Source organism: Zonotrichia albicollis, chromosome 10 (genome assembly GCF_047830755.1).
Source record: "Zonotrichia albicollis isolate bZonAlb1 chromosome 10, bZonAlb1.hap1, whole genome shotgun sequence".
Taxonomy (NCBI): Eukaryota; Metazoa; Chordata; class Aves; order Passeriformes; family Passerellidae; genus Zonotrichia; species Zonotrichia albicollis.
Window position 1 is genome coordinate 19597136 of NC_133828.1, and position 22403 is coordinate 19619538.

General features: G+C 40.8%; 1 protein-coding gene across 5 annotated transcripts in view; it reads right to left on the minus strand.

Annotated features, from left to right (window-relative positions):
* Positions 1 to 22403, minus strand: part of SATB2 (SATB homeobox 2) — a 132834-nt gene that overhangs the window by 45252 nt on the left and 65179 nt on the right. For all 5 annotated transcript variants that reach the window (XM_074548237.1, XM_074548238.1, XM_074548239.1 and 2 more), the window contains 2 exons: positions 19829 to 19931; positions 6980 to 7452 (listed from right to left, as the gene is read on the minus strand). In XM_074548237.1, coding sequence (XP_074404338.1) covers positions 6980 to 7452; positions 19829 to 19931 — 576 coding nt within the window. The remainder of the gene's footprint in view (positions 1 to 6979; positions 7453 to 19828; positions 19932 to 22403) is intronic.

Consider the following 22403-nt stretch of genomic DNA (forward strand, 5'->3'; position numbering starts at 1 on the left):
GTCACTCCATCTATTTAAGGCAGGAGTAATTCTGACCATGTTTTCTCAAACTAGCTGAAACACAGTCCCCTCAGGCCAGCAAAGTCACTGTCACTTTGCATTTTTCTATGAAACCCCATTTGTGAACTTTTTTTATTTTTATTAACTACAGCATTTCCAGGACAAACAACCCAAACCTCACTGGCACCTAATCTTTTTTTAAGCAGTTTCTGAGAGACGATGCAGTGCAATGTAGAGCAAATGTTATTCCATGTGACTCCAACACCCAGGGGACCAAACTGACCAGCCTCTGAGGCAAACACAGGCTTGACCAAAGCACACAGAAGGTGAGCAAAGCCTCTGTGCCCTCCTCCCAAGGGGCTCCTGCTCAGGCCTGGAAAGGGTGGCAGGGAGAGCTCAGTGGGACAGCAGACTGCACTACCAGTGACCGAAGGCAGGACAATTTTGCAATGGAACTTTGGAAAAGCAATCTGGCTGGGGGCGAGGCCGTGCTGCTGGAGTGCAGCCCAGGCACTCATGTCCTCGACGTCCAGGGCCATGGGGCAGCAGGAGACTCCCAAGCACTGGACAGGGCCTCACACACATCACGTTCCATGACATGCATGGAAGTCATGCTCTCCCTCTTACTGACCTAAGCCATCTGACTACAAAACCAGGCACTAATGTTAAAGAGGTTCAGAATAGGCTTTGGACAATCAAAACACTGGCCAAGGCAAAAATTTAAATAAACCCAACTAATGTGCTAAACCTCAGTTTATATGTTCTGTATAAGGAAATTATATATATGAAAGACTGAAAAAGCATAAACACTTTTTCAGACTTTCAGTCTATTTGTGCCTCTCCATACTTCAGCCATGGCCAAGAGCAACAGAGAAAATGCTGAAATACCAGAAAAATATTGCTTCTGCAGTGCTTAAAGTTCCAAGTATTTTTAAGCCCTGCACTTATACTGACAAGTCTCAATAGAAAAGCTATTCTGCTTTCCATCAGGGATAGATGTGACCCTCAGCAGGATCAGAAAACATAGAGATTTATTATATTTCAACATCTGGATCTTAGAGGTCAGTGATGTCAACCTGTCCACTCTCAGCACACAAGGCAGCACCCAGGGAAACACTGGTTAGCTACACGTTTCTACCAAACTACATCATAATTGTACCAACAAACTTGATTTTGCCAGGTTAAAATGACCATTTATATTTACAGCTGTCTGCTACTTGCAGTTGCAATCTGGAGGCAGCAGGCCAGTCCAGGAGCTCTGCAGCAGAAGCACTGACTTCTCACAACCCTTCAAGGAATAAAGCATTTCCATCTGCTGTGTTTTTCTCATTTCAAGGCAGGATTTTACCATGACATCTCTCTGCCTCTCTGCATTTACTCCAGGTCTCACCTTCAGAACAAGATACATTCAGCAATTCTGAAATACTTCTCTTTGCCTCTAAGTATACAGCACTCACCAAGAGCCTCTATATGAAGTACCTGTAGGCTTCTTAGGACTCGCGCTCCTTTTCCAATGCTCACTGCTTTGTTTCCATTCCTTTGCATCTCTTTCTAATTCCAGCTAGGATATGAGGCAGAAGTGCTGGAAGTCTATCAGAAATGCTTATCCTGGCAATGTGTCCAGTCCAATTTTGCTGAACAAAATTGCTTTAGATAATCAGTGGAAAAATTTGAGTGGTTAGCCAAACCAAGCACCTTCATATCCATTCTGTCATCATTTCCATCAGGAAAAAAGTGTTTTTGTATCCTGTTCCCTGACCAGCTCTTCTTCAGAACTTGAAGGACTCTGACTGAGACTAACTCTCCATGAATGGGAGACCAACAGTCAATCACACCGTACACTTCATCAATCCTTCATTTAGAAGAAATCTTCTGATCTCCAGATTCAGTGCCTACAGCCAGAGTTTGAGCCTTGCTCTTAAACTCATTTAACTAATGCTAAAATGCATACATCTCAGGAGAGAGCTGCTTAGGCACAAAGCATTTAGAGGCTGATTTGAATAAAACTTATACAGGGTGCAACAATGACAATTTGATTTTTATTATTAAAAATGAAGTGTTTAAATCCTCAAAGAAAACGGCTTTATTGCATTAGTTTAATAAAGCCTCTTTTTTATTATAGTATCTGTTTTTATGAGGGAAGACAGGATATGCATGCGGATCTAAATGTGGATGCATGAGGAAAAGGAGGCAGAGAAAGACCAACCACCTGCAGTCACAAAGTGTCATCATTTATATGACATGCATGTCAGACCTTTATCCTGAAATAAGCTGGGAAATGAGCAAAGGCACACAGCTTGTGCACACTGTAGATCTGTGCCTTTGCTTCCAAGGCTCAGGACTCCTGTGCATCAGCTGAGCAGGCAGCAGCCACCTCCTACAAGCACTCGTTCTGAAAGCCTGACTCACATGCTACTTAAGATCTTTTCATTCAGCCTATTGAATACAATTAAGTTAATTGAAACTGAAATTTTGGGCAGTGCAAAACCCACTGTTGGAACAAATATCCCATGTACCAAAAATCTGCAATTTATTAAAGTAAGCACTTCCCTTACAGACTGCCCTCCTTCCTGCAAGTACAACAGAACACTGCTTGTGCCACATCACACCCAAGAATAAAACAAGCAGGCAGCATGAAAGGGTTTCATGCTATAAGAGAGAGTTTTCTATGAGGATAAAAACCAACAAAAACTTCCCCCAAAAACCCAAACCAGAAGCCTAGCTAATTGAAAGTCTGTGCACAATGGGGCAGACACCACAGCAATGAATGCAGCATGACTGTCTCACTAGATACCAGGCAGAGAATTAAAGCTCCTTGTGTTCCTCTCATTTGAGTTAAAGGGAAAATTATTTGCAAAAGGAATTCTGCCCAGGATTTAGCTCACAAGCAAATAGGGGTGGAAGAGTCAGTTATTTCAACAAACCATATTTCTGGTCTTAATGCCTTGTAGAGGACTCTTTTCTGAACCCATTCCTGTTTGGGGGAATTTTGCCAAAGAAAGCAGAATTAAAACAAGGAGTCACAACCCACAGCCTTACTTCCTTAGCAACCACACTCCTGCAGTCAGAGCCCCCAAACCCTCTTAGAGGTGACCAGTGACACCTTTGTATGCCAACAGGGGTGTCACTGGTCACCTCTAAGAGGGTTTATAGCACCTATAAGAGCTATTTCCCTCTTCCTTATTGTGGAACCCTGGACTTGCCTGCAGTTCCACCAGAAGTTGGGGCAACACCCAGCATCAATCATGTGTTCCCCTATGCCTCAAACCACACCTTGCAGCCAAGGTGTGACCAAATCCCTTGACCATGGAGGATCAGTGCTGCTTATTTCATCATAAACGTCATGACATCTGAAGCTGGTGGAGTTTCCTCCTCCTCAGGCTGTTACTTCCTTTCATCCAAAGAAAGTGGTTGGCACCAGCTACCCAGGCAGGAGCTGAGCTGGGTGTGTGCAGCTTTCCCATCTGCAGGCTGGGAAGCCAACACTCCCACATGGAGCTACTCAGGGCAGGAAGGAGGGAGCAGTGCTCTTTGGGAAGAAAGTTACAAGCAGCCTGGACACGATGGTGTTTTTATCCAGATCTCTTTGTATCTGGCCCCACAACAACTTGATTTAAAAAGCTCAGATTCAAGAATATTTCCAGTTTCAGAGGCTGTTCAGTTAAACAAGCACTGGCCACTCGCCCAAACATTTTACTAGTTTTGGCTATTTTATCACAACATTGGCAAAAAAAAGATGCTTGAAAAAAGAGAAAGATACAAACTGAAACACTCCTCCAGTCTGTAGGCTTTGCAGTCCACTGGGCACTCCCAAGGAGAGCAGCAATTCACTGATCAAGTGATTTAAAATTGTCTGGATTCTTTACAAACAGCCCAACAAACTGTCCTGACTACAGCTCCAAGAGCCTGCAGCAAAGAGGAATGCTGAGCAAATGAGGACAAGAATAGTATGTTCATTTTCTTTATGCAGAATAGGATTCAAATTACCTATCTTCCAGGTTGCATTTTCAAGAGTGGGATCACTTCAGCCGCTCCAGATATGCTGAAAAGCTTTCCAGCAAAGGACAAGGTGTATTTTCATGCATTTCCTTTAAAATAGACCTCTCAGGCCTAGTTTTTCCTGTAACCAACATCACCTACCAATTTATCGAAACATTACAACCTGCAATAAGCAAGTTCTGGTTATTACAACCTTTTAGTTGCAATCTGAATGCTATATTAGGAGACAAACTGCATGATGGTACAAGGACTCTGCCCCGAAGATGGGCCAAACTCCATGTGTGTATTCTCCTCCAGGAAGAAGTTCATAGCCTTGGCCGTCAGGCCCCCTTGTCCTGCCTCCCATTTCAGAGTATCTCCACCGGCCAATGCATGCTTTCAGGGGCCACCCATCACCTAGAAGTTATCCTCATGTAAAGACAATGCAGGCTTCAGCCAGGCAGGCATTTTTGAGAACTCCAGCCTGTACCGGACCAGGACTGCACTGCACTGACAGCTCTTGACTTCACTGCACCATTTGAGACCAAGGAGAGACATCAGCTCCCTCTGTGCACTAAAACCTCCTCCCCCTCTATAGTCTGTGTATGTAGGAAATGTACAGAACTTGTCACACAGCCTGAAGTGCTTGTTTTCATGTGTGCAGACAACATGGCCACAGGTATAAGCAAATATTGCTCTCTTCAGGTATGTATTTCCAGCTTCAAGAGAAGATCTGGATGTATCACAAACCATACAATTTCACCTCTCCATCTTCTGACCCTCCTCACATTCTCCCTCCCACACACACACAAGTGTCAGCCACTTGTTCTGATGGATTTAGCCTAGTTTGGATCAAAGCTTCCTCTACTTCATTTAACAGATTTGCTCAGATGGAAGGTCTCAGGGGAGAAATAATGATAGTAAGAAGGGGCTTTTCAGCATTGAGTATGTAGGTCATTGGACTTTGAAATAAATTAGAGAATAGTTTATCTATTAAACAAGCCTCACAGTACATATTTCATGAAGCTATACTTAATTATAGGCTAATGTGCACCACAGAGCTACCATGAAGAAAGATTAAGCAGTGGCCCATAATGCAGTGATTAATGCCATTATTAGCTGGCTGGCACACAGCATCTATTATTTGGTACCATCAGGAGAAACAACAGACCTCCAGTTTCCAATGCTGGCACTTCTGTAAAATACAACAAACCCAAATCTTTCCAGAGAGAAACACACACCTCTCTGTACCACAGAGGCAGCACGGGGGATGCAAGGAGGTGAGAGTAGACTTAAATTTCCACTCCAAGTGCCTTTTACAGAGTTTGCTTCTCCACCAGAGATGTGTGGGAATATCCCACACCTTCTATTATGCAGTGCAATACTGACTGCCTGAGCCCCTCTTCTTAATACCCTGAACAGTTCCTCATGTGAAGGGAGCTTGATTTGAGTTGGAATGAACAGCTGACGACATGGAAACTTGAGTGTGTATCTACACTCTTCTGCTGCAGGGATGGCTCCTGGGGACATGATGCACTGTATGTAAGACCACTGGTCTTCTGTATTAGGGCACTGTTGACTAACAAAACACTTGTGCGATGTGCAAATCTTCTATGGATGCTGTAAGACTTGCCTTGTCTGGAATCAGGATGTACATTGATTTACTTATCATGGAGGGCTAAGAAGCAGGTAGTATCTTATTTGCTGGGGAATAAGCCTCTGATTTAATAGCACGCTTGGGCATTACCAGCCCAGGTCTCCCAGCGTGGCTGAAGGAGGGCTTCATGTTCCTTGACAGTGACAAAACCCTCACTGGCAATGTTATTGCCGACCTCTCGCTCCAGTTCAGAATATGTCATTCTGTCAATACCATCCACCTTTATTATACCAGGCTTTATATACAACAGGTTATGATCCCAGAGGGATGAAAAGCTTTTCCAAATTAAAAGCAGCATTTTAAAGAGGAAATACTCATGCATTCCTATGTAGTTTTCATTTGATATCCTCAAGGCTAACCCCAGAACTCAAGTGTTTTTTTCTGAGTGCAGCCATCTTATGAATTTAATGGAAGAAGGGAAGTAATAAAATGTGCTCCATACTTTAATTAGTTCCCTCATAACATGGCATTTCCAAAATGGCAGTGCCAAAGAAAATCATTAATCTAGGAGAACAGACGAAGGCACTGTATAGGGCGTGGGACATAGAGATATATACTCCCCTTTTTCTTCTCTTGCTGGTGAATCTTACCTCAAATAACAACTCCAGCTGCACAAAAGGAATTTGTACCAATATTGAGTATTAAGCCACTTTCCATTTCTTAAGCCTTGCTAGAATATCACAATTGAGAGATCACATGCTGTATCCTGTATGATAAATGCAAATGGTCTGTCTTTCTGAGCACATATTGACCCTGGGTACTCCATATGCCAGGCTTAAGCTGACACTACCATGCAATCATTTCAACATCTGCATTTCACTAGGTGAGTGAGAAAACCTGTGTCAGATGTATGAAAGCAAACACAATCTGCTACAAAAGGCAGACACTTTTCCCAGCACACTTGCATTACACATTTCTTGTGGGAGCAGCCTCTGGCACTAGTTGTGGCATCAGTGGTACCACAGGAAGGAATTGAGGAAGCATCAGAAGGAATCCCAAAAACACCTCTGATTCTCAGTCTCTCATTACCTCCTCCTGGCAACCAGGCAGGGGCAAATGTGGAAGTTTATAACCACAGAGAGGAGCCCAGGGAAGAACTCCCATGAGCAGAATGACTGCTAGAGAACAAAGCTCAAGTAATGGCACAGGAGTGGCCAAACGCAAACAAACAGCTATTCCAGGAAGAAACAGTCTTGTTCAAAACTGACAGAGAGACTGCAGAAAAGACTGAGAGTGGTTTGACCTATTTCTACGGCATGCACCCTGCCCTAACTTGCAGCAACCACACAGCCCCACAAGAGCCACAGCTTTGCCCCTTCTTGGTTATAGAACAGAAATTGGTACCTGTGTGCGGTTGAATGCTACTCTTGCAAAGACAGCTTGAGACACACTGGCTCTCTTCAGCTCATCTCTGACTTGCTGGTAAATATCTGGAGAGACTTCCACCGATGAATTTGATGGCTCTGGTTTAACAGCTCTAGGGATGGGTGGATGATTCAAGAACTGCTGGTTGATAGCCTGTGGGTGCTGGTGAGCCAAGAGTCGGCTGACAGCAATCTGCTGGTTTATCAGATGGGCCATGGCTATCTGCTGCCTCACCAGCTGTGGACTGAGCTGAGGAGACAGGAGCCCAGGGTTGATCATGGTTTGCATCGTTGGCACTTGGTTTCGGATTGGAGTACTGTGGTGAATTTGGCCATGAGGAGACTGTTCATTAGATTTTCCCAAAGTTGCCAGCTGGTTGATATTTGGTAAGTGCATGGGACGTTGACCAAGAACACAATAGTCTGAAAGGTTTTCTCTTTCCACTCTTTCCACTGTTAAAAGAGAAAAAATAGCTTGTAGTCATTTCAGTTTGCACTTAGGGCAAAGGATTATATTGCAGGTGACTGCACACAACAGCACCTGCTTTACTTTTTAAGTCTACAATTGCATAGAAGTATCATAGAAACATAAGCAAAAGAAACACAAAGTAAAAGCAACAAGAATAATTAACATTCTCTTGGACTTTCCAGGCTTCATCCTGGCCCATGAAGACTCCCTATAAACCAACAGCAGGTATCCTCCCCAGCCTCCTTTCCTAAAAGAAAAAAGCTTGGACACTTCCATTTATACAATTACTAACATTTGAATCTGTCACAGCAAATTGATTAACCTTTAAAAGTGGTCAGCATTTCAGAATCCCTGGAATCTAGGTAAAGGAAAGAAACTGGTATCTACTCACACAAACTGAATGGAAACAAGGCCATTCCCTGTGCAGCTCATGGCACTGCTTCTCATTACAAACTTGGTAACTATTATCTTTTCCACATAAACTCTACCTTGCACTGTGTGTGGATAAACCTTTCTGGTACCATCAGCTCACCCAGGTGCACCACAGCAGACTCATGTTGGTTGTGTGAAAGCATAGTACAAAACAGTGAAATTTACACATGAGAAAAGTTTGAAGCTATGGTTCCTATAGCCAAAGCCTCATTGCCATGAGTTTGTCCAGAAACTTTTAAAGAACTTTGCACAAATGCCCACTTGAAATAAAGTGGTTCACTCTATGAAAAAAAAAAACTATGTGTGACACAACAGTGATGTCTAAGTGATATCACATTACAAAAAAAATTAAAACAGTACACACTAAATGCATATACTTGAGTTTTATATACTGATGTGCATTGTCCCTGCTAAATATCTTATGTCAGCAATACCACAGTACCTTTTCAGGTAACTGCAAAACTAAACACACACATCACAAAATAAAATTTTCTCTAAAAGTACCATTTGAAATAGGAAATGGAGTTTAGCAAGTGCATAAATATTATTCCTACCTAGGTAATTTTAAGCAATCAGAAGTCCTTCTACAGTAGGTTGCAGATTCCATAAGCCTCCCTATGTGCAATTGAATAGGCATTTTTATATTGATCTGATATATGTGTTTAAAAACATGTCATCACAGAAAACCACTACCTCATCCCTGTATTGGTCTCAGCAAGTAACAAGATAGGATTTATTTCAGAAAGGTCGTAATACTGTTATAACTTGTGTAATGATTAACAACTGTACGAGGTTTTGAACTCTTTTTAAAAACCTAATCTATATAAAGCTTTACACAGTTAATACTCAAAATGATAGCTTACTGATGACTTGCTCTCTTCTAAATAGAAAGAGAGCTCTTTTCTCCTGCCAGAGTTAATCTAAGGCAGAGAGGGTCATGCCCTGAACACATACATACACACAGTTACTATTTTTAGAACTGTCACTCTGGAACATCACAAGTACTGAATTTTACAGCTAGGTGAATTAATACCCAGAATTTCCTTGTAAGAAATTTTAACTCATTCTTCCCATTCTTTAAAAGGAAAATAATGTAACATCTTTAGTGGTCTATTAAATAATTGCTTTTAAAAGTTAAAAAAAAAAACTAATTACTAAGAAAGCTATGAATTCCACTTTCTCACAAAACCTAATGTTTAACCCAACTGAATTTCTAAGTGTTTACTTGTATTTCAACTATGAAAGGCAATGCAAAATGTGTGATACACAAATATTATTGTCAGCAAATGACCACTTTGCTGTGTTACTCACGCTCTCAGATACATAATGCAATATTTCATCTTTCTGAAAATACTGAAAGTCCCTATTCAGAAGCTGCTCTTCATGATGTCAGAAGGTGTCCCTGAAATGAGGCACAGAAAGCTCTACACCAGGAGTTCTGTACCAGTTCTATATTCAGAAACAGACACTAAATCAATGTGAAATACGCAACAGGAGTAGTGCTAATTCCAGGGATGGACCCATCATCAATACAGAGGTGTGGGCAGGGCAGTGAGGAGGGGCTGCTTTGTCACAGCCTCAGACCACGTTCTGTAACACAGACGATTCAGAGTCAACATGGCCATACCATCACTTCCTCAGCCTCTCTGCACTAAGCCTGCACCTGAGTAACACCATTAAATACACACTGTTGCTAGCCAAGTGCAATTAGTCCAAAGGTACAATAGCTACTTGGCAGGTGTAAGTAGCATAAAGCTGTTGCTCAGTGTAATGAAATAATTGGAGCATCCTACTACATCACTGACAACCCTAAAAATAAGAGTCCTTCCGCTAGAAGTTTCAGAAGAGCTGAAAAAGTTCTGAACTATTTGTAGTTTAAGGAGCACACAGAGAATAAGTCACTGAAACCAGCAAATTATTACTTGTTAGAACATAAAAACAGTAACCAAGTGTTTTTGAAAACTTGGTGAGAAATAAATATAAATAACATTCACTTTCTGGGCTGAACCACATTTGCCAAGTTTCCACCCACTCTTGACTTCAATGCCAAGTTATAAACCCCTATAAAAATAAAGTTTAAGATGAAAAGGCTGCCAGGCTGTTAATCTCTGCAGTGCTACTTGGAATTACACAGAAACATCACCTGACTTGCTTCCATAGGTATATTTTTCCCTTATTATCAGTTTCCTTTTTTGATCACATTAGACTACACAGCCATGCATGTACTGCCTATAAACAAACCAGATTCTAGTCACTTCGACCACTTCAGTAATAAAAGGCTACCATTAGCAGTTACGCTGGATGGAAAAAATGTGCATTACTCAACTACTCAAGACTCTTTCCTTCTTTAACACACTGCCTGTATCTGATTCCCTGTTGTTCTTTGGTAACTATGGATTGGTTACCAAATCTGCAGGGCTGAACAAGAGCAAGACTGAGACACCCTGGAGATGGAGAGTGGCACTGTCCTGAGACACAGGCCAGCTTCCCAGCAATGCTCTAAGAAGGAAGGGATACAGAAGCCACAACGCTTCTTTGCCACCAGCATTCAGCCTCAGATCTTCCCGAGACAGAGCTTTTACATTTGCATCCTCCATTTTCCATGCTCATACCCAATTACAGGGGATACGTTCAGAGCTCCTGTAGTCCTGTACTGATTGGAATACAAAGCTGTACTGATTGAATATAAACATGTGAGGACAGAACAGCAAGACCTCACTGGGAAGGAAGGGGTTCCATGGATATGTACTGTCTATATTCAAGTATTGCTCATAAACTACTTCTGCTAGCAATGCCTGTGGTAGTTAAATAAAAGCTGGTTCAGGAGGCTGTTACCTACCTCCATCTGTGGTGTGACCACAGCAAAAGGCATTGCAGTGTTTTCATTTTCTCTCTGCATCACTCACTTGGTATACAATTCTGCAGTTCTTTGCTTGAAGAGCTTATTTAAACCAAGTACAACTGCACTGTCATATTGCAGAGCCACCCACTCTTCTGAAGCCCATCACTAGGTAGGCAGAGACTTGTGTCTGGACAACAGGTACTGTGCTAAGTTCAGCAATTAGCCCTGAGAGCACTCTAGAATAGCATCTGCCCTTCTTTTTTCTATACCTCCCTACAACATGTCACTACCTGTACAAGAGTCAGAAACCAACATAATCCCCAAATTGGGAGCAGCAAATTATTGTATTTGAATATTCCGTTCTCATCCTGTAACGATTACCATGTGTGTCAATGTATTTCAACTCCATATTGAGTTAAAACTTCCTGGATCCAGCACAAAAGGAATTCAGTGCACCCTTCCCCAGTGTGATGCTCTTAACCTCTAGCCCAGTCTTCCTTGCACAGTCAAGCAGCTGACGCAGACCACAGCACAATAGCTTGGGGTGGTCTGCATGCAACTTTCCATTTAAAATAAAACCAGCTCAAAAGATTTAAAATAAGATTTATTTCTCCACCTTCCCTTCCCCTCACACTTTATTTGCACTGAGTTGTTAATAGGAACATTCTGACAAACAGCCCGTGGGGCATTTAGGGCTTATGCGTGGCACTGAATTGACTGACAGCACTGGAAACCAAATTCCTGTGCACAATGAGGGATGCAGCAGGGAGAGCAAGAGTGTGACACGTCTCCCAGCACTGCACTGCAAGCAGGGACACAGAGGACCCACCAGTGCCATTGACCCAGCGTGTCCGGAACTTTTCAGTCCCACAGGCACACAGGCACTTTGCCCCAGAGTAAGAAGAAGCTGGTAAAGAAACGTTTTGTAATAAGTTACTAGCCGGCAGAATTGCCATGCTTCATTGTGACAGTATGTCACCACCCAGGGCTGTTCTCCAGTGCTTCAGTTGGCTTCTTTGTTTTATTTATTATTTAAAACCTGGTGATCATAAAAGCCATTTCTAGCAGTGGTCACGGCCAAGCCGGGAGAGCTCTGTGAACTCTGGTATACCCTGCACTAAGTGTGAGACAGAAAGGTTCCCACAATTTCTCCTGGCTTGGCACCATCCTGCTCACTGGAGCAAGACCTGAACTTTGGAGCCATGCTTGGGGCACAAAGCACAGCACCAGCTCCACCTCGGAGAGACAGGGCTGCTGCACTACACCCAGAGGGTGCCCTCTTGCTTCTGCTGCATAACTAATGAACTACCACTTTGTAAATAACAGAACCACTCCAGAGCACAGGAGGTGCTTTTAAAGTGGTAATTCCCTATCTTTTTATCTGTAATTGGGATAATTACTCATTTCTTTTAATCACAGCCCACTTAACCACTTCAGTGCAAAGGGCTGATCTGAGGAGTCTCATTTCAGTCAGTATCTAATCTTTGTATTTACCCATAGTCATTCACTGGCTTCAGTGCCTGATCTCTGCCTAGGCCACTTGTTCCTGCATTCAGGACTGGAGGAAAAGCAGGCTGACCAGAGGGGCAGACATGATAAGAAGCTTTAAAAACCTTTCCCCCTACTCCTGCAGGACAGCACAGAACCTCAAAATAGCTATAGAGCACATACAGAAATTGTTTGGCCGCTGGCTGTGGGTAGCAAAGGCCTTTATCCAAGCCTAATGGAAAACAGACAGGAAAGGCCATTGTCTGTTCTTTGTTGAGTTGCAAACCATTCAGTTCCCACCAAAGCACAAATCACTATTTTTAAAATTTAGAATCATCATTAAAAGTGAGCCTTTAACCACCAATCTGAGGTAAACTTAGCAGGGTGTACTAACATTGCTGAGTCTCTTTGTGCAGCTGACCTGCTCACTCCTTATCCTCAAGACTAGCTCCAAGTCATCCCTTGGGACACAGGGATGCTAACATGTCTTCTGCCAGTGCTTAAGCATAAGAAGTCATATGCTTTACATGGGCTTTCCCTGGACTGCACTGCTTCCAAAGATGCCTGTCAGAAGACAAGTATCATCATCTATTTTTAGGTTTTTGGGTTTTTGTAGAAGTTCAAGAGGCACACAGAAGTATGAAGTCAGTTCTTCATAATCATGTTAATATTTTGTCAAAAGGACATGCCAGATCCATCTGGCAGAGAAAACCATGATACTGAAGGTATTCTAGTGACCACCTGCTCTAACCCATGAATACTGGTCAGGTGAAATGGAAAAGGAGAAGCAGCAGAATCATTAGTTAGAACACTCTGACAGAAACACAGGCAGCACTTGTTTAGATGGGCTGATGTTACCATTTGATATAAAAGTATCTCCCTTCCTGTCAAACTATTGTAACAGTAGATTCAATCTTTTGTGAGAGGTACAAACCTCCTAGATGACCCAGGCAATCGTGCAATTCCTCTGGGAGATACATACATGTGTATTCCTGATTCATACCACCAGAGATGGGGAAGGGAGGGAGACAGAACACAAACATCACTATGTAGAGATACAAACTCATCAGGTATTTCAAGTGAACAGAATGCCCTTCTGCTCTTGGAGTTACATATTCTATGAAATCCACAGGATCAGAGAGACACTTTGCAGCTTTTCACATAGGAAAGCTTATGCCTGTACATAAACTTCAAGTTATCCTCCTGTTTGAAACTTATCTCCACTAATGCTTACTCTGGGAAAATAACTTTTCTTCTAAGCTAACATGTTGTTGTTTGGAAGCACACGATTTTTAAATATGAAAGAAAATTAATTCTGAGATTCCAAAGGTTAAAACAAAAACGTGTTTTCCTTTTAGGAAATGGAGATGACCATTCTTTATTAAGAATTCAAAAGGGCAGATGTCCCACAGCAGCACACAACTGGGCCTCACTGAAAAAAGCACAGTACTGGAATAGGAGACATTTAAAAAAACGTTCAGTGACATAATTTGAGCAAGACATGGGACAAGTGGCTGGACAGCTTTTCCACAGAAGGGTTTCCAGTCTTTACTGTGTGGCCTGTGTTGCCTACAGCAGCACTGGCTGCAGCTCCAGCCACACACAGGCACAGGAGATGCCACTCAGCAAATCTCACGTATCCTCTGCCACAGCACAGGCACTGTGAACAGTGACAGTCACTGCCCCAAAACAGGCACAAGCCAAGGAAGACATTCTGCAAAGCTGAGATTCATATATGCATTTACCTTAGACAAAAATTACTCTTAATTAAAGAAATAAAGCCAAAGGGTGTGTTTTAATTCTCTTTACAGAGAGGAATAGCCAAGAGGGCCACAATTCATACACCCCTGCAACACAGAGCAGCAGCTAAACTGGCTTTTAACAACACACATGCACAAACCCCCAAACTGGCACTGAACATCACAGACAATGACAAAATGCAAAATGTTAATATACAGGTGGGGAAAACAGCAGTCAAGGGGTCTATAATTCTTACTGAATCTTGACCCTTTTAACTTATATTTAAAGAGAGAGGCCACTTTTTCCTCATAATTAGTGACAACTGATGAACTACTCTCCTCATAAAACAGCACAGCAGGCTACTGACTAAGACAATGTCCCCGAGTCAAGAACTGATCTTCAGGTCATGTATGTTACCTAGATGCTGACAAGTTTATTGTGACTGATGTTACTTTCCTTCCTTTTTATTTAAGAAAGCGAGAAAAGTCCTGTTTTTAGGGAAACGAATACTCAGTAAAGTATATAAAAGTAAGCAAAGGAGAAGTTACAGTAATGTCAAAAGCCTCACATCTGACCCTAAATGCTTTGGTTCCAGAGCCATAACTAATATCCAAAACAAGATATGAAATGTACTTCCTTAAAAAACTTAACATTTCTGCAAAAGGTCAAGATATATGCATGTAAATACATACTATACGTAAACCCGTCTACTTACATAGAGAAAGGTAAATACCCATGCATGTATCAGTAAAAAAGGTATTTTTAAAAGTCAGAAACTCTGTTCAGGAAAGATCTGGTGTGCCTCTTCATGAAGCTTCCACAACATCTGCTTCAGAGGAACAATTAAAAACTCTTCCTCAAAGCACATAATGACAGTTTTCCCTAGGCTCACACTGGCATTATCACTGCGCTGCAATCCTCAGTTCCTTCAGCTTGGAAATAAGAAAGCAGGGAGCCTTTCTGAATCATGTTTCTAACCTCTCTGAACCTACACTGGCCTCTAGGAACACATTAAAAGAGAAACAGATTGCTCAGTCTATCCATTATTGGAAGTAAGCAAACAAACTTTCAATAATAAAAGAGCACATAAACAACAAATCAGTAATATTGGAAAAATCAAAGAGGAGCCAAAGCAGATTCTCAATTTAAGGAAGCTATGAAAGCTTTTTCTTACATTCTTCATCTGTTGAAACAGAAATAATTGAGGCCTCCTCCTTTAAACTGAAAAGCCTCATCATTCCACAAAAACTTTGAGACAGCCACAGTCTCAAAACTCACATCCACAGAAAGCTATATTTTGACAGACACTGATGGCAGGAGCAAAGATGACATGTTCTTCATACACACACAAAAAAGTATGTCTTTTTAATTTTAAGTCCACAATGTATTTATTTTTTCCTGCTGCCTTTCTAACTTCCTCCCACTGAGCTAAGTTGTGTCATCAGGCAAAAAGAAAATATTCACACCAGTTAAGTTTTTCAGTTGTGAAAGAATTGTGATACCGTGATAGTCCTTCTGATAAAAATAGAAAGCATGACACTTTGAAGTGAAATATCTATTGAGAAAGAAAGCTAAAAAATATTTTAAATGCTATGAACACAAAACACTGGGACACAAATAGGTAACTGGTACAAGTTTGATCCCTTAAGAATTACCTGAATTGCATGACTAAGTTCTGAAATACCTCTCTCCATACATACACACACATATATACACACAAGTATATACTTACAAAGTGTTGTTTTTATTCCTGTATCTATTTGTAAATCAAATTTAAAACCAATGCAAACCTTTCAAGCCATTATTAAAATCCTGTATTTCAACAATGTTAAATGCCTTCTCCCAGCTTCAGCAAGTTCAACTTCTAGAGAAATGCTTCTGGATGAGCATTTCTCAGACTGACAGAAGCATCCCCGTGGGACTGGGCAGGAAAAAGGCAGCTTGAGAACCACAGGAATAAGCCATTGGTCTATAGTTGTCATTTATTAGTATGTATTCTTTAGTAAAAAAGGGGGATCTCTGATTCTTCACTGAGGCAGGTATAAACATAATTAAGTCTTGTCAAGTATGCACAACTTTGTACTATAAGGTCTTGCATCCCTCAAAAAAAAATTAAATAAAAAGGGGAAAAGAGGCTTCACATAGCAATCTTAGATTAATTCATGGTGCATATTTTGAACATAATTAAACACATACTAAATAGCTTAATTACCACCTCAAGTGATTACAAACACCCTAAAGGCAAAAGGCCCACAGTGGAACTGTTAAGCCTTTTGTTTCCCAACCACACTGTACACATTCCATTATAACAGGTTTTAATATAAGCTCTTCTTCAAATATATACGTGTATGCCATAGACACTGGGAAGAGTGGACATCCCATTATAACCTCCCTCACATCTTCACACACAAGGGGCAGATCCAGGGCCAGGAGGAGACAAAAAGCCTCCATCCTCCTACCTGCCAATTCCCAAATCTGGCTGTACACTAACTCTCATGCTGCTGAGTAAACTGTGAATGTTTTAAAACCTTGAGAGGATAGGACAGGGTGGGAGAAAAAACATTAAAGCAGAATTTTATTCTAGCATCATCTGACACAAGACAAAATTGACATGCTGAGCTGAACTAACTGAAAACTTTTTTAGAATTATGAGCATAAGTAGATTAGCTGTCTTTTCAGTGAGTTCAACAGAATGCACACTGAGAATGTTTACTTGAGATTTGATACAATTCCATTTGTATACAGCTTTTACATCTGTTGCTAATGATATCAAATTATTGATTGTTCACTTTCTTATATTATTTAAACATTAGCTATGCACTCAGCAACCTGATGCTTTTCTTTTTTTTTCTTTTTTTTTCCAGGGAACTTTTTATTTCTGTCTGTCTTTGGTTGTAATTACTTTGATCTTCCAGAGAGTATACTTAATTTACTGTTTATTTATTTCTATGAGAAGGGAAAAAAGTTTGACCTATAGTAGATCTATATGTGGCAATTTGTAATAGAATCACATAGCTTATGTTTAGGAAATCATGGTTTTGATTAAGAAGCAACCATTTAGTTCCCACTGTTTTATTAAAACAGACATTAGCAGATAATAGGAAACACATTTAACACTGTAGGCTGTATTTAGTTTGCAACGTCAATAAAGTTATTTTGAAGCCCCTTCCTATTTTGTATTTACCACAGCTCATGTGAATCGTTTTTTGCTTTTACTTTCTAGTAACCAGCTCTAGAGTTACACAAGGATATGGGTGCTGGTTCCAAGAACTCTAAATCATAGTTTTACCTAATTTATCCAGCTACAGCCCAAAAAACAAATCACTACATCATCCATTCACCTTCATGGAAAGTCCTTTTCTAAAATATTATTAAAGGAGTATGCGATGACTGATGCATGCAACTCGAGTCACTGATTTTGCACACTAACTGAGCTGTCCTGCAGGACTATCTGGCTATAGAAAAGAAACAAAACAACCTTAAATGAGAGACGATGAGAAATTGAAACCAATTAAGCACAGAAGTCTTCCTGCTTGCAAGCAGTTAAGATTACTGCTCTGAAGTTGCTGTTTATTCTCCATGCACCACTGTACCTGCCACAGACTCTTTGTTTTCTCTCCCACTCATATGGTTGATGAATCAACACTACTTGAACTGCTTTATAGCAGCTTGTGTTTACTTCACACATACCTTAACCTTCCTTTTTCTCCTCCTACTAACACACACATAAACTTCCAAGCAGCAACGACTGGCTGTGTCTCTGAATAGCACAGATACAGAGTTATCTGGCAAACTCTTCGGGTTTGGATCCTTGACCTTTTGACTGAGGTTTCATTCTGCTTTTACTGCACTTAAAAATTTAACTGTGCACTTACTCAGTAAAGAAAATTTAAGAGCATAAGCTCCAAGAGTAGAAAGTAGAAGACAACAGTGTACTAGAAACTGTAGTAGGGTCTCTACAGTTAAGAACACTACACTTAAGGGCTTCCAGTGCCTCTGCAACTGGCACCCTTGCCCAGTTTTGGAGTAAAAAAAAAAAAAAAAAAAAAAAAAGAAGAAAAAAAAAGCCTATTTCTGTTTTCCGAGAACAGCAAGTAAAAGCAAATGAATGACCTTCAAGCTGTTTGATGACCTTAAAGCTGTTTGATCCTTTTGACTGCTTTTTAACCAAGAGGATATGTTAAAGTACTTGGAATAAAACTCTGTTATTAAGAGACACCATTTAGAGAAAAGAAACACTTCTGAGTCACACAATGGCAATTTACAGAGAAAAGAAAATATCCAGTTTATTTGGCACGAGGGTAACCACATACTAAAATGTCCAATCAACATTTTTACTTCTAGCCTAAACCTTTTTAGTAGGTGAAAACCAACATCTCCATTTCCTTGCCCGCACTGTTACCCCAATCCTGCCTGGACAATTTTCCTTCTAGACACAAATAATTTCACCACAGAACATTCTTTCTTTTTTCCCCTACTGAAAATCTAATCATTGCAGAGGCCAGGCATGAGTGTCTTACAGGTATGTTCTGCCCAAGCCAGATGTGCAGAGAAAACACAGATGCCTCAGAACTTGCTCTGATGTTTCATGCAATTTTGTTTCATGTGTTCCTAGCTCAAGCAGCAGATTTTTTATGGTATTATTATGCAGATTTCTAGTCTGTCCTAAGGAAACCAAACAAGCAACCCTTCGTGGCTTACGCTTCCCAGCCTTTTAAGAGGAAAAGACAGCACACTCTTTTTGAAAGGTGCTAATCTTCACACAACTGAAAATACAACCGTTTCTCACAAAGGACATGACATTACTCTATTTCTTCATGGTGTTTTTGTGAATTCTGTTATGATTTTCCTGGCTACTGAAAGAATCACAGACAGAAATGACAATAACAGTCCATGCCTTTTTTCAGACAATGAACCTTCAGTTCAGTGGTGTAAGAGAGAGAAAAACTATGGAAAAATCCTACGCCAGCATACAGCTAATCTCCAAGGGTGATGGAGATTTGGGGAGAGAGGTCCCAGGTCGAATTATGAAAAAGCTTTTGACTGTCCTCTAAGTCCTGAGCATTTAAAGCACATGAGTGTTAAAAAAACCCCAAAACCTACTAAAACAAACAGTCTGGTGCACACTTGGCAAGTCCCTTGCCAAAGGAAAGGAACAATAAAAGAACAAACCACACACGATAGATGCTTGTCACATCATTTTGTGCACCACTGACAGGTGATCAGACTGTTCAGTGGTGAGAATGAGATGAACTTAGAATAATTTTACTACCTCAGGCACTATGGACCTACTAATACCATTTCATTATAGAAAAAATACATACAATGGGCTATTTTTCTCATGACTTCAGCAGGTGCAGCACCTTGGTATTTATAAGTGTCTCCCAACAAGCAGTACTAAATCCTCTGTATCCAGAGGAATAAAATACAGCAGGAATGCCAGAAGACCTTGCAGTATTGAGAACAGAGAACAAGGGCACATGTAAACTTAAAAAGTCAGGTTTTTAGCTTTCAGGAACAAAACAAAACTAGGGCAACTTACATAGTAATTTAACTTTTAAATCCTGACATACTAGAATGTTTTCTTTCCAAAATGTTTTTGCTTAATTCAAAACACAGTTGATCTTTCAGCACAGTGAAATGGGATATTTTAAGCATGTTTTGTGTCCTGTGTTTTCATGCCAGCCTGGTTTGTAAAGTATCAGATTTAATTTCAAATGTGCTGTGACTGTGCCCTCTTTGTAGACAAATTCACAAATATTATTATTGATTATTACTGTTATTTAAATCAAATAATCTCCAACTGTCAGCAGAATTTCAAGAACTTGGAAAGCAACAAAAAAAAAAAATCAATTTACCTTTAATCTTCTTGTACTTTTTGTACCATCTCCCAAACTCCTGGCACTTGGTTGCTGACACATTGGCATAGTATGTACTATTTACAATGGATGAAATCATACTCTGGAAGTATAGAAAGAAAAAACAAAAAGGATTTAAAATATCTTCCATGATTAGAAATCTTTTCCAGGGAAAGCAAATGACACACGAGTGCATAATGATCATCCATGTGTGACTTTAAACCCAAAAGAACCATCTGATGAGTACAAAACATTGGTTTTATTCTCCAGTCTATATGCCCAGCCATGAATAAAATCACAATAATACTTATTTTGCACAATTATGTAAAAAAAATGCAGTACAAACCTACAGAGACCTGCTGCTCAGGCTGGGGGGGAAGTTCTGCTTTGCTTTGTGCTTGTGGTACTGCAATAGCCAAACTTCAGTTGCATAACAACAGGCAGAGCTGGGCTGAGTAACACATGCTCGCTGCACCAAGCACAATTTAGGAACCAGATCCTAAAGGTAAGATTAGATGCTCCAGCATGCATAATCCCAATAATGCTTTTCAGATGTCTCTGTTCTGCTTCCAAATGCAGCAAGACTGCACAGCCAAGAACTGGAGAACATCCGTGCTTCTCGGTGCAGAACAACAGTTAGGCAAATAAGTTAAATTAATATAATTTATAGAAACGTGTGATTAGCCCTTGTGTGAAGAATCACCCAGAAGAGAAATTAGCAGTGCCATTCAGAGCACAGGGAACTACACATACTACAACACAGAGCAGTCAAAACCCACAAGAAAGCTCAACAAAACTGAAATACCACTTGCCTAACCAGCACCCCTCCCTACTCTGCAAATTCCCCCTAAGCAACTCCATACAAGCTGAATGAAGAGATAGCTGCAGACTGCTTTTCCAGCACCTGACACTAATAAAAAGGGTATTTTATATCTGGGGTGCTTCTGCCCACAGGGTGGCAAACAGCCTCGTTAGCGGTAGTTCTTCCCTTCCTCCATGCTATAGAGGAGGCATCCCTTTAATTACATTTCACTGTCCTCTTTTCTCCTTTCTGAACCCTTCCAGGGTCAAACTGCTCCCAGCACGTGTACACTGTCAGCAAGGAAATGCAATCTAACAGCGCCAAGACATAGGAGGCAATGCACCTTCTCCACAAACTCTATCTTATTTTCCTCATGCCCTCCTTCTGCACTTACGTCAAAGCTCAGAGAAAGCTGGGGCACCTTGTGCAATCTTTCTGCACCAAGAGGAGAGAGCAAGGATGATCTCACAGCTCAAACCGTGGCTTCAAGCTCTGGCCTGTGAGCTCCTGCAGGCTCTTGGCCATCTATGGAAAGCTATAAGGCTTATGCACTGGCTCCCTGAATTTAACCATGCTTTAAAAACAAAATCATCCCAGCCCTCTGTCAGATCTACCCAGTCTCCTGTCCTGTTCACTGCAGTATCACAGGACTCTGTCCCTAACTCTTGAGTTTTAGAAACTTAAAAAACGTGAGCAAAACGTCAGATAACTGGGTGATACAGATTACTTTCAGCCTTCAACAGGTAATTTCACTTTCACTCAAGAGGCCTTCTGCCTTTTCCACTCAAAGAGTACCATGGTGCAGTGCAGTAGAGTTTGCAGGCTATGAAGTAAGAGCCTTAAGTAGCTGCTCCAATTTCTAAAACTGAGATTCAATTTTCTAATTAAAATCAATATTTTGAGACATAAACCTAGCATTGTGGCAGTCAGCAGCAATTCCCTGCCCATAAATCCTCCCTTGCTCTACAGCATTTTAACAAGCAATAGAATTCTGAAAGCCTGACATGGCAATAGCCTCTGCTGAAGAGGATTTTTGAACAAAGTTGAGCAAACTCAGTGGTTTTTTGCATCACTTCAGTTAAATTTCCATTCACTAAAGAAGGGTGGGGAAATTCTTGAACTCCGTCTACATATCAATTTGGTTCTCTTAAGTTTGTTTTATTTTGGAGGGGGGAGGGGAAGATTCCTTCTCCAAATCACCTAGCTCTACAAGAAATCAACACTACTGAAATCATGAGGCTATTAAATATCACAGAATATATGAATCCATTAACCTTTATTTGAGAAAGCAAAACTTAAAATAAATAAACAAAGTAAAATCAAACAATAAATCAACCATTGGTGAAAAAAAATCACAGGACAGATTCTCTTCTGCTAGGGAAAGAACTATAACAATTTTCAGACCACATATCCTCACTACTATATGTAAAGTAAAACTAGGGGTATTTGCCTTAGGAATCCTGATAAGTCTGGAGAAAGGAAATATCCATTTAAAACAGAGTGGGAAAAATAATCACTCACTAGTTGCAAACTTCTAAATAATGCATAATATTTCTGCAATAATTCTTAACAAAGGAATAAAGCAGCAGATATGTTCGGTATGTGCATGGCCATGACAGCCATGTGGAATGAACACTACTTAGACCAGGAGCTAAGAAACACCCACACAAAGAAAATCTGTGCAGTAAGTTTAAGGAGAAAAACATGGGACACACTCATGTCCTAATAAAGCTTGCTCCAGCAAAGAGACAAAAATGCATGGTCAGTGCTGAA